Raw genomic sequence first — 12,383 nt, 5'->3', positions numbered from 1 at the left:
ATATATATATAATTTCAAAATTATAAAACTAAATTAACATGAGCATATTAATTTGTTTACATAATCAACATAAAGATTAAAGAAAATTTATCTTCACTTTTATCAATTTTTTTTTTCATCTTTGAAGTCATAAATATTTTGAAGCAAAACATCTTCATTTGTCATTATAGATTTCAAAAGATACTATTCTCTACATGTACAAAAAAATTATTAAAAAATACTTTAATATTATAATTTACAGTCAAAATTTTAATATTATATATATACAAAAATATTATATATATATATATAATTGAAAATTTAAAAAATTAAATGATAAATTAATTTTAATAAAAGAGTAATTTTATCATTTAAATATAATTTATATTTTATTCTATTAATTTTTATTTATTTCACATATTAAATGTGATAACATAAGTTTATTTTCTATACTATTATAAATTCCATCAAATATGATAAAATTTTATTCTCTCTTGTTATCATATACTATCTTTATCCAAATCTCATTTTTTTATCATTTTTTTTATTTTATCATATTCATAAAACAAATTTTTATATTATTAAGTATAATATCAATTAATTATAATTAATTGATGAAATATTAACTTAATGCATACCAAACTTTATATATTTAATCTACTTAATAAAAATTTAAATTAAATAATTAAATTGATATAATTTATATTAGAAAAAATATTAAACAAATTTAATTTTGTCAAACTTATACATGAAATAAGTGAATTATAATTCATAATAATAACAACATCATTAATAATAATAACAATAATAACATTCTTCCTATCTTTTTAACTTTTTATTATAACATTTTGATGTTGAATATTTTTAATATTTTTAAAGGTTTTATTCATTAATTTATATATAAATAAAAGTGTTTTTAGTAAATTAAAGCAAAAAAATATATATAAGGTACTTGCTATTTGTAACATATCTTAGAAATTATAAAAGAATTATTTTTTTAATATTTTAGAAATTAAAAAATATTTATGTGTTTTTTAAATAAACTACTAACTCTAAATGAACATTTAATAATATATTTTTGTAACATTATTTAATAAAATTTAGTACAAATTATTCTCAAATAGTATTTTTGAGACTAAAATTCTTTCTATTAATTTGCTTAAATGAAAGTAAAAAAATAACACGAAAAAAATATAAAAGATTCTCACAGTACTTTGTTATTAGTCACTGCCACAACGGTCCAGTATACTAAACACTACTTTCATTGTTACGTTAAACCGTAAAATAATATACTAAACAAATTAATTAAAATAATAAAATATTTATTAAATTATTTTTATATTTGTAATATATTATTTTTATTAAAATTTTAAAAATAACTCATAAAGAACTGGTATAAAATATCTATATTTAGAAACCTTTAGAATAACAATCAAAACATTTATAACACATTGAATCAACGTTTTACACTGAGAGATTTATAAAGGTCCTATAAAACTACCTTAAAAAATTGTTAAAAACAAAAAAATTAAAATTCATCAACATCTCTGTCTCTCTCTCTCTCTCTCTCTAAATCTCTTTCTAATGTACAAGTATAAACTCAGAGACTATGTACAAAGCAGCATACAAAAAAGAAAAATAAAATCCCCAAGAAGAATGAAAAAGGAAAAAGGAAAAAGAAACAAAATAATTCAGCCACTGTCCTTAAATTCTCGACGCAGAGCGTTGGAAATAGTCATCCCACCGTTGGAACAGTTAAAAGAAACTCGTTTCGGGTGACACCTGGCCAAGCTCCACCAGGTAGGACCGGAACCAATTGCCCCGGGTCAAGAAACGGGTTCGTGAACCGAGTCGACTCGTTCTTCGCCGTCACCACCGTCATCCACTTCCCCTCTATCTCGTCCATCATCACCACTCCCTTGCTCTTAACCCCACCAATCACTTCCCAGAACGCATCGTTTCTCTTTCTGTTGACAAACAAAAGCACTAACCTTCCCTTGCTCTCCTCCAACCTTTTCAAACAACTCACCAACTCCCTCAACTCCCCCACGTCAAAACGTCCCATCCTCTTCCCAATCTCCTCCACGCGCAGCAAAATCTCACGCTGAACTCGCCCGTAATCTTCCCCCACCAATCTCACCACCTCATACACCAAGTCATTCCTCTGCAAGTGCAACGTGTCAGGCACGTGACTCACACGCTCCGCAAAATCCACAAGACCATGTATTTCACCCAACAACTCACCACTGGACACCCCCAAATGCTCTCTTTCTGTTCCGTCACTCGAGCTAAGATAATAACCCAAAACCCTCGAAACCGTTAGCACATGTTCTAGAACCTTCGCGTACCAACGAACCCACGTGCTAAGCTCTAAGGCCTCAAGGTCCGCGTTGTCACGGAAGGAAGAGAGGTTAAGGGCGTTGTGGCCACCGTGGGAAGGGTAATAGGAGAGGTTGTCCTTTAACGTTAAGGGTCCTTTGGCTATTATGTTGTGTAAGGTGAAGAGGCATTTCAGTGCCACCGTGGCGTTCTGGGTTTTGTGAAGGCGGTCCATGAGGGCGTTTATGCAGGCGCGCGGCAGGATATAAGAGCCGCGGCCGGCGGATAGGATGGCGGCGATTCGGGCTTCCGATGGGGGAGTGGAGAAGTTGTGAGTGGTGGCGCGAAGGACATGGACGCGAATGGAGGACACGTGGCGCTTGATTGATAAAGATGCGACGATGACTGAGGCTTTGTCCTTTAGGTTGTGTACGAGGTTTCTCAGCCTCTTGCGTGGGGACATGGCACGGAGAAGGATGGGAAGGAAGTGTGGAGAATTCAAATGCTCTGTTCTAATTTGTTGGCGCAAACCCAATGATCTCTGTTTTCTCTTTCTCTTACAGAACTGCAGTTTTGATTTATTTATGTAAAGAAAAATATTATAAAACTTAATTTGACTTTCCAAGAAAGGGGAAACATAATTAAAATCTCAAGAGAAGGAAAATCGTTATTGCAGAAAATTAAGGATAACAATGTTCCTTTGTATTTTTTTTAATAAAATTCATTTATATATTTAAAGTAAGGTATCAAAGTAATTAATATAAAGTATAAAAAATACCTTACGGCCTTAAATGTCTTATTTTTATCTTATATACTATCATAAGGTGAATCGATAATATCTAAATATAAAAATTTAAATTTACATTAATTACTTTGATACCTTACTTTAAATATATAAATAAATATTGTTAAAAATAATATATAATTTAATATTTTAAATAATAATTAAGAAGGTGAATAGATAATTCGTGCTCAAAATTAATAATAATAATAAGAATTTTGTTAATAAAAGAATGAAGATATAACTAATAATAATAATAAAATTTTATTAAAAAGAGAAATATTTAGTATATTTTTATAATTTTAAATAATAATTATGTAATTTTTTATAAATTTTTTTTATTTGTGAATATTTAAATTTGATCTTAAAAGTTGAAGTTAATAAAATTTTAATAATAATAATTATTATTATTATATATTGCTGTAGAAAAAAAAAATGATTATATAAGTTACACATGACATAAAGTCTACTTTCAGAATTTTTTTTAAATAGTAATATCAGATTGGGGAATTAATTTCCCTAATGAAATGTAACACGATTAAATAATGTCTAAATATGAAAATAATGCTAATCAATTTAAATATATAAGTTAAAAATTTTGAACACAGTATAATTTGTTTTGGAAAATGATTAAAAAGATGATAGGTAATATAAATAAATCTACTTAAGAAATTTTATTTAAAAATAGTATTAATGATATCGCGAAGAAGGAACCATAGAATTTGTTTGAAGTGGATGGAAGACAACTATTATACGTATGAACATGACGTTGTGGATTTAATTTGACCACTTCAAGAAATTGTCAAATTAACTGCGTAAATCATTTTGCTTTTTCCCAATTGTGTTATTCAAAGATAGTTTTATATCATTTCACCAATTTATCGAGCCTTAATTCAAAGACACGTTTGTGAATTAATACCGCGGATGCAGCCTTTGAATTTTTGCTTTGGGTTTGGATAGAGATGGTAAAGTTACTCGAACTCGCAAATATTTGCAAGTAAAAATTTTTATTAATGAAAATATTTATTCTTGTAAATATTTGTACATTTATTTAAGTAATTTTTATTTATTTATAAATAAAAAAGTATTAAAGTACTTGTATTTATAGATATTTATATTTGTAAAATTATTTAAATGCCTATGTATATTTAAAAAAAATACTTTTCTAAATTATTATTTTATGATAATTTTAATATATTCAATTAAATATTATTGTAATAAAACATTGTACTATTTTTATAATTTGAATATTTTATTTTTCATTATTTATTATGTTGTATATAAATTACTTTAAATTAAGTTACTTTTAAAATTTTAATAAACATCTATGAATATTCATAATAATTGGGTAAATGTTTTCTTTCGCTTCAAAAGTTGACGTTGGAATCACAAAAAGATTGAAGGCGTGATCTTCTCTTCCGTTAAGAAAAAAAAATCTGGTTTTGTTTCTTCAATTTATTTATTCTTGAACTTGATGGGCTCTTGCGTATGTATTTTATTTTATATATTTTTAATTGCAGTCGGCTGCACAGTCCTGGACATTTGGAAATCAAAGCAACTAAAATGATGTTGTAATCTCGATTATTGAATAAGTCTTTCATCCATGATGTAGTAATTGGGAATTAATCATCTTATTATCAGAATATTGTTTTTAGTAAATACTAATTAGTACTTCTTAGTTAAAGAATGAACAATATTATTTAAAAAAAAAAATATTATGTATCTTTTTCACAATTTTTCATCTATTTTAGAATGATTTTTAACTAAAAACCCTTCCAATTTCTTGCTATGCTATTATAAAAAAATCCCATAAGTAGGATCGTTTTAATTTTTATATTTATAATTATAAATTATAAGTTTAATGAATACATACACAGGATATTTTTAATGTTGCAAGATTATTATTATTTTAGTTGATACATACTGTTGAGAAAGTTCATACTATAGTATAGAATAGGCCAGCCTCTTACTTATAGACAATCATAGATATTGATCAACCTTACCATACATTTGTATAGCAGGTTTGCAACCAATTATTTATAGGAAAATAATTATTTATTTCATGGTATTTAAAAGAATTAATGAATTTTTAACTTTTAGGCAGATAATTGATTTGATTAGAAAATTCGACAAAAGCTCATAATTTATATTGATTATTTTTAATTGCAAATATATTAATTCAAGTATATAATAAATATATTTATGACTTGATTTTGTATATCTTATACATTTTAGCATTTAATCATATAAATAAAAAAATAAAGAGGAATAGAAAACCAAGGCCATTCTAATTTATTTGCATTGAGTCATTTTCTTTCTGTGAAATGAAAATCTATATAAACTTATTGCGTTTTTCATACTATTCCATTAACATGTGAATTAGTGTTATAAAAATGTGTTTGGATCGCTCCATTCAATCAATAAACTAGTAAAGCGGTTTATTAAGCCATCCGTGCAATTCTACTATTAGATCCCTCATGTGATACTTTTGAAAATTTATAATGATTAAAATATAAAAATTATGCAATATCTTTTAAAACACCAAGTTTTAGAAAATAAGGTTTCAATCCTAAAAGCTAATTCATAAGATATCTATAAGAATTTAATTAACATTTAATTTTAAGTATTTATGTATGATCATGTAGCCTAAATTTATTCTTCTTATGCATTCTTGTATTATTGTTTTTTCCTATGTAAAATTTCCTTTTTACTTACGAAGGACATTTATATCTAATCTATCTTTAAAGATAAAAGTATTAACTTAAAATTTGAGCAATTAAGATAATTATTAATTTCTCTTACATTAAATTCCAGATAAATATTAACTAATAACACTAGTTAAGAAATTTAAAATGAAAAATAAATAAATAAATATTATTAATACATGTTTCTAGTAATTTTTAATACTTTTCAACATAATATTCAATAAAAACTTTTATTTTCACTTCTTAACTAGTTCAGTAGTTAGGAAGAACGTAAATTTTAATTGTCCAATAGATTGTCAATGACTCAAAAATAGGTCAGCTTGTACTTATATGCAGAACTAGGGACAACAAATTAACGTGACTCGCATGTCGACCATTTATTTTCACAAAGTCAAAAGTCAAAATCAAAAAAAGAAATTCACAAAGTCATAATTAATTAATTTTGAGAGGCGGGCTGCATTAAGCGCATACAACCATTGTGCCTGGATTTTGAACTACACAAGTCTAACTTACCTTCCAAGAACATGATCAAATATGAAACTAAAAACTAAAATATGATGAAACATAGGCATATTCAGATACAGGAAATGCATGCATGAAGGGGTTCTACTAATTAAAGGGAATATAAGAGTTTCTATTCAAATTCGAACACGATCCAAGCAGGATTTTCTGTCGAGTTCATGGCTTTGCTGAAGCTGCAAATAATCTCTATATTTGATGGCACGATATGCTGGGGGAGTATTCTCGTTAAGCAACTCAGGTGCAGGGCCAACAATGTTGTCAAGGGGTGGCCCGTGTGCAATGCCAACGGAAATTCTAGGACCTTTCTTATTCACTACAGCACGATGAACAACGCTCTTGTATTTTCCGTTGGTCAGAATCTGAGCACAAACGTAAGTTATGTTAGATCTTTTGGGGGATTAATAAGGATATGTTTATGAAAGAGTGATTTTTGTTTTACCTCGAGGTGATCCCCAGTGTTGATGAGAAAGGAGTTAGGTAAAGGGTGTACAGGAATCCACTTTTCGTTGTGTTGAATTTGAAGCCCTCCAAGGTCGTTTTGCATTAGGAGGGTCAGAAGCCCATGGTCTGTGTGGGCAGGAAGGCCCATTACAAGTTCGGGCTTAGGACAAGGTGGGTAAAAGTTGATAACCAGCAATTGGGAGCCCAGCTCTACATTCATTCTTTTATGTATGTAGTTTTCTTCTAGGCCCAAGCTCGTAGATATTCCTTTTAGCAACTCGCTAGTCAGTTCCCTGGCCTTTTTGCTGTATTCCTCTAAAGTTTCGCTGCAAACATCCCAAGGGAAAATAATAAAATAAGCAACGAACCTATGATGATTAAGCAAAATAACACTATTTAAAGTATCGGTGCTTTTTAGGTTTGGTAGTTTTCATGTGTAGAGACAAATCTTATGGTTTTCATATGATTAAGAATGTTGTGAAGTTGATCTAGATTGTGTCTGTTGTCTAAGAAATTGTAAACTCAGTCATATAAAGAATTATTATTCTCTTTTCTTGAAGAGCTTATAACGAATTCAAACTATAAAAATTTAATAATTGTCTCTTCAGTCATGCCTTTTAAATAGGGTATTCAACGACTGCGTGAAGGTCCTTTTGTCATTTTGTTGGTGTTCTCTCTTAAGAGATATTTTTAAAAACTATATATATATATATACAGTAATTATATAACTTATTTTATACATGTATATAAAAATAAAATATAAAGGAAACATTACCTATCAAAATTTTATTTCTATATGTGAAACTATTTATTTACATCATATCAGTGAGTTATTGAGAAGTTTATTTTGCTAATTATTCACTTAGCAAGGTATTATGATAACTTTTACGAAAAACTAATAAGGAATATGAAAATAATCTTTCTAAAATAAGTTAATTTAAGTTTGAAAAGATGTAATTTCTTCATAGAAAAAGATTAGAAGATGACATATATATATCTCACTAAAAAAAGGGATTTATTTTTCAGTTTACAATTTCTTTTTCCGGTCGCCTAAGACACACATTATGAGCTTTGGCAGAAGGGTTTTGTAGTGACCCTTGAGTGTATGAAGGGTAACGAGAATGGAAAATAGGACTATTTTTGTGAGGATCAAATATTACCTCTGTCTTTTAATTTCCATTTCATATCAATTTCGTTTAACGTATAATTGTAACAAAAAAGAGCAAAGAACTACTCAGAGAACGCTTACTTACTTTACTTTAAATGTTTACTTACTCTCTTTTGTTTTGCATAAATAGTTGAGGAACTGCTTACAATCTCTTTTTCATGATTGATGCTAACGGTTGAATTTGGGCAAAAGAAAAGGATGGTTATGGTAATGGTAATGGTAATGGACCCAAAACTTGATAAGCCGAGAACCAGACATCTCATCTACCACCGACAAAATGGGCCAAATTAAAGAAAAGGACATTTTATGTATCAAACAAAAGTAATAGATTAGAATGCGTTTATTTCAAATTTTTTATAAAAAAATATTTTTCTTCAAAAAATTAAAGTGAAAAATATTTTTAATTATTTTTTACTTTAAGTAATTTTTCAAATACAATCGTGACTATCTTTTAAAATAGAAAATGTTTTATCAATATAATAAAATAAAAAAGGTCTTCTTCACGTAAAAAAATTAAATTTTTTTTATATACCTTTAAATAACTTTTTCTAAAGCTGAAATAAAAACGGTCCTAAGTTTTCTCTTACATATAATAAGAATTAATAAGATCGTGAAGTTTTTTGATACTCTTGTAATATCTGTTTTTTTCCCGTCTATTCAGTAATTTTCTTATATTTATAGTATGTAATCTAAGAGTGCTGAAAAAAGTTTCATGGATCATCCTACTGAAAAGGTAAACACAAATTTTCTCATTACATAAACTGTCAATCTAAATCCATAAATGCATTGAAAACAAGAAATAAGATAACCGATTTTCTGTAACTATCGGAAACGGTAGAAAATCATGACAGAAAAACAATTTGAATCGTAATGCAAAATATTAATATAATTTTTTTAAAAATAACTGCTGCTGAGGATCTGTCCGCAAAGGCATAGATCTAAAAGAGAAAATGGATATGATGACCTTAATATATGATTTGGCCCATCCCACAATTCGTTGTCTCCCATTAGGGCTAAAATTTTCTCCTCCCTTAATAGTGCTAAGTTGTGGAAGCCAGATTTCTGTACTAGATTTTACTTTGAATAAAATAAGAAGTGGAGTTATTATTAATTTGTTTAATCCAAATTACGTAAATAAAAATCTATGGGGTTGCAGAGTTTTATAATATCTTTTCTTTTGGAGTGGTAGCATTACCATTGAAATTGATTCATCAACGGAAAGTAGCCGCCTGAGGGGACAGTATGATCTAGTGGGTGTTTCTTCCTTTTCATGAATGCACAATAGTCAAGGAAAAGGAGTGTTTGGACATCTAGAAAATAAGATGAAAACTTTGCAATTACGATGATAAGCTAGCTTGATGTGCAAAGGACAAGGTAGAAATATACAAAAGTTAAAATTATAACAATACATAACATAATCTTTCTTGTCAGGAAGTGAAGGCTTTTTTCTTTTCTATTACTTGAAACTAGAACAATACATAACATAAAACTGGAAGCAGTGACTTGGTGATGAAAATCAATAGAACAGGTTTGGAATGGTTTAGGTCTGCGACATAAACTGACTTGGCTTTGAAGCAGAATGTAATCTCAATTGTAAATCTCATCTCCACTGTCATTAAGTTTGGGAAAAGTACATAAATTACGGACACTTTGGATGACAACTTGATCAGTGGACTGACAAATTTTAATAACACTCTTAGAGTTTGTTTGCTTTTTCTTTTGAAAACTGTTTTTTACTTTTTAAAAGTAAAATAAAATAAAATATATTCGTTAACGTAAATTTTATTTTCATTTTTTTTTTCTTAAAAGCAGTTTTCTAAAATTGTTTTAAAATATAATTTTTAAAATTAAAAGCAAGCAAGCAAGCAAGCAAGCAAGCAAACAAACCCTAACCTATGTACTCCTTGTATTCCTTGCACTGATTTTTAATAATTTTTTCGCTAATAAAAAAATTATTGGAATGGTTCATTATTTTTGTAGTCAGGCATATGTACATACATATAAAATGAAACAATATATATACACATGAAAAATATATCAAATTAGTTCTTAAAAGAATGAATAATAATTAATTTATTTTTAAATTACAGAAAATGTCATTTTAAATTATATATATATATACACACAGAAACATTTAGTACTTGAAATATTTTAACCAGAGACTAAAAATTATGAAGATTTTATAATTTCAAGGATGGATTAAAACATATCTCTTTATAAATCAACAAAAGTTAAATTGACTGATGTTTTAAATTAAATTCAAATAATCAATTTGATATATTGTTTAGATACATATATACCAGCGCCATAGAGAGGAAGAAGCACTAGATTTTGGTGGGAAAAATAAAGATAGGTCAGTAATCACTCTTTCAAGCCATGAGACTAAAAAGTAGAGATTCGTGTGATGCTTTGACTACTTTGGATAGGTTAGTCATCACTCTGGTGAAGAAGGTTATCTAGGCAAGAGTAATTTTTAACTCAATCTTAATTATTAGATAGAATTTATTAAAAATTATTAAAATATTAAATTAAGAATAAAAAAATAAAACTCACGTAGTTTTCTTAGTTTTTAATAAATTATAATTAATAATTAAAAATATGTTTAAAAAAAGTATATTGCTGGTATTTTACCAATTTCAATTATTGATATGGTTTTGCATAGCAATTGAGAAAGAGAGCAAAATCTAATATACAATGAAAATTTAAATTTTATTTTATTCTTTTAATAAATTTTTTAATAATTCTTTTTTCTGCTTTATTAAGTACCAATTAAATAAAAAATATCCATTTATTATCTTAAAGAAATAAAAAAAATCAAATTATAATCATATTATAAGAAAATTTAGAATTAATTATTCTTAAGATTTTGGCTCCGTAGATGGAAAACAAACACTTTAGAGGCCAGAGGGGATCCTACAAATTTTCACCACCCACCCAATATGCATTAATTAGATTGTAACAAAACATTAACAACCAAAATTAAGAGATATAAGTGATACTCTTATAAGCTAGCTCAGAGTATATCACGCGTATAAGTAAACAGATTAAGGTTTATTTTGGACAAATACCGAGATGGCTCAAAAGGGTTGAAGAAGAAGAATAGAACAAAGTGAAAGAAAAAACTAAGATCAGTGAGGATCGTACCTAAATCCATGGGGCTTGGAAGGAGCATTGAAGTGAGGGTGAACGTGACATTTGAGATAATCTCTCCAGAAAAGAGTCTTGTCCACCATGACATTGAAGCTTGTACCACATCTTATTGGATCAAATAGCTTCTCTCCTGCGTACTGCCTCTTCTCTTCCTCAGTCAGATCAAAAAAGCTTTGGCTTGTCCTAAGTAGCTCATCCCTCAGTGTCTCCGACACCCCATGATTGATTAGCTACAGAATTAACAAGAAAACAAATTTTATCTGCATGCATGACGGAGGAAACTCTAATACGCATAGCATGATTTTCAAAAGACAGTTCATGTTTGATTTAGCTTATTTAAAGAAATAATTATTTATTTTAATAAATTACCTACTAACACATATATATATATAAAAAAAAAAACTATATTGTTTTTTCAAATTTAAGTGTCTCCAAACATGCACTTATATACCATAAAGAAACCCCAATCACGGCAAGCATAGCCTAGTTGTTGGATTGCCTTGGAGCTTTCATCGGGATTGGAAGAGGTGAGTTGGGAAAAATCAATGGTTGGAATATTCTCTTCTTCATACAATAAGGAATCTTCGGGACTTTTAAGGCAAATGTAGTTGGAGGGAACAGACCTCGAACAATTCGATTCAACTAAATCCTTAACGCTAAACATCTTTTTAGTCTTCAGAGGTGGTTCTGCTCGGTCAGGGTTTGGGTAATGGAGTGGAGAAAGTAAATGGGTATATATAACACGTGACTTTATAAGTCGCTTCTCAATTTTCATCTGGTAAGTGGGGCTTTATATAGCGAAAGAAACTGAACTCCAGTGCTACTAATACGTGGAGTAGATTAATTCGTAAGTGCTATGCATGGTCTACCAAATAAAATTTTCAAGGCATTTGGACATGTGCATATCCTTATTAGAATTTGTGCGACTTAATTAAGGAATCTATTTTTCTAAACACGACATAATACTTTAGCTTCATAATTCTATTGTTTATATATTATTTTATTTATTTGACTTATTAACGAGTTGTTGTCTAACATATTAACCACAAATAATAGATATTTTTTTATATAAAATAATTATATATGCCAAAAAAGGGAGGGGGGGGGGGGACCTGGCCTTAATTACGACAAAAGAAATTTCAGCAATTCAAGAAATGACAATAGATCGGAATCTCTTTTTTAATTAAAAAAATAATATAGACAATATATATATATATATATATATATATATATATATATATATATTCCTATACAACTTGCTTTGATATGTAATTTTTTTAATATCTATATTCTTTTTATAGTTCAATTCTCCATATTG

General features: G+C 28.1%; 2 protein-coding genes across 2 annotated transcripts; both read right to left on the bottom strand.

Moving 5' to 3' along the window:
• Positions 1 to 1,714: 1,714 nt before the first annotated feature.
• LOC113874379 (putative clathrin assembly protein At4g40080) lies at positions 1,715 to 2,761 on the bottom strand. Its single transcript, XM_027512601.1, has one exon. It carries the CDS (start codon positions 2,759 to 2,761, stop codon positions 1,715 to 1,717), a length of 1,047 nt encoding a protein of 348 aa, XP_027368402.1.
• Positions 2,762 to 6,422: 3,661 nt separating this feature from the next.
• Positions 6,423 to 11,729, bottom strand: LOC113848531 (protein DMR6-LIKE OXYGENASE 1-like). The gene is made up of 4 exons (XM_027478109.1): positions 11,517 to 11,729; positions 11,060 to 11,295; positions 6,746 to 7,073; positions 6,423 to 6,665 (listed from the first exon to the last, which is right to left on the bottom strand). The coding sequence occupies exons 1-4, from the start codon at positions 11,727 to 11,729 to the stop codon at positions 6,423 to 6,425; spliced, it is 1,020 nt and encodes a 339-aa protein (XP_027333910.1).
• Between the last annotated feature and the right edge of the window lie 654 nt (positions 11,730 to 12,383).

Source organism: Abrus precatorius, unplaced genomic scaffold (genome assembly GCF_003935025.1).
Source record: "Abrus precatorius isolate BTA unplaced genomic scaffold, Abrus_2018 Scaffold8, whole genome shotgun sequence".
NCBI lineage: Eukaryota > Viridiplantae > Streptophyta > Magnoliopsida > Fabales > Fabaceae > Abrus > Abrus precatorius.
The sequence above is the reverse complement of the archived record's forward strand: the minus strand, read 5'-3'. Positions and strand labels throughout refer to the sequence as shown.

What these genes read in the sequence shown, in the direction of transcription:
- LOC113874379 (XM_027512601.1), bottom strand. Translation starts at nt 2,761, where the DNA reads ATGTCCCCACGCAAGAGGCTGAGAAACCTCGTACACAACCTAAAGGAC.
- LOC113848531 (XM_027478109.1), bottom strand. Translation starts at nt 11,729, where the DNA reads ATGTTTAGCGTTAAGGATTTAGTTGAATCGAATTGTTCGAGGTCTGTT. An exon ending in TCCAAGCCCCATGGATTTAG is followed by an intron (nt 7,074 to 11,059) that starts GTACGATCCTCA and finishes GGATGTTTGCAG; the next exon opens with CGAAACTTTAGAGGAATACA. An exon ending in ACACTGGGGATCACCTCGAG is followed by an intron (nt 6,666 to 6,745) that starts GTAAAACAAAAA and finishes GTTTGTGCTCAG; the next exon opens with ATTCTGACCAACGGAAAATA.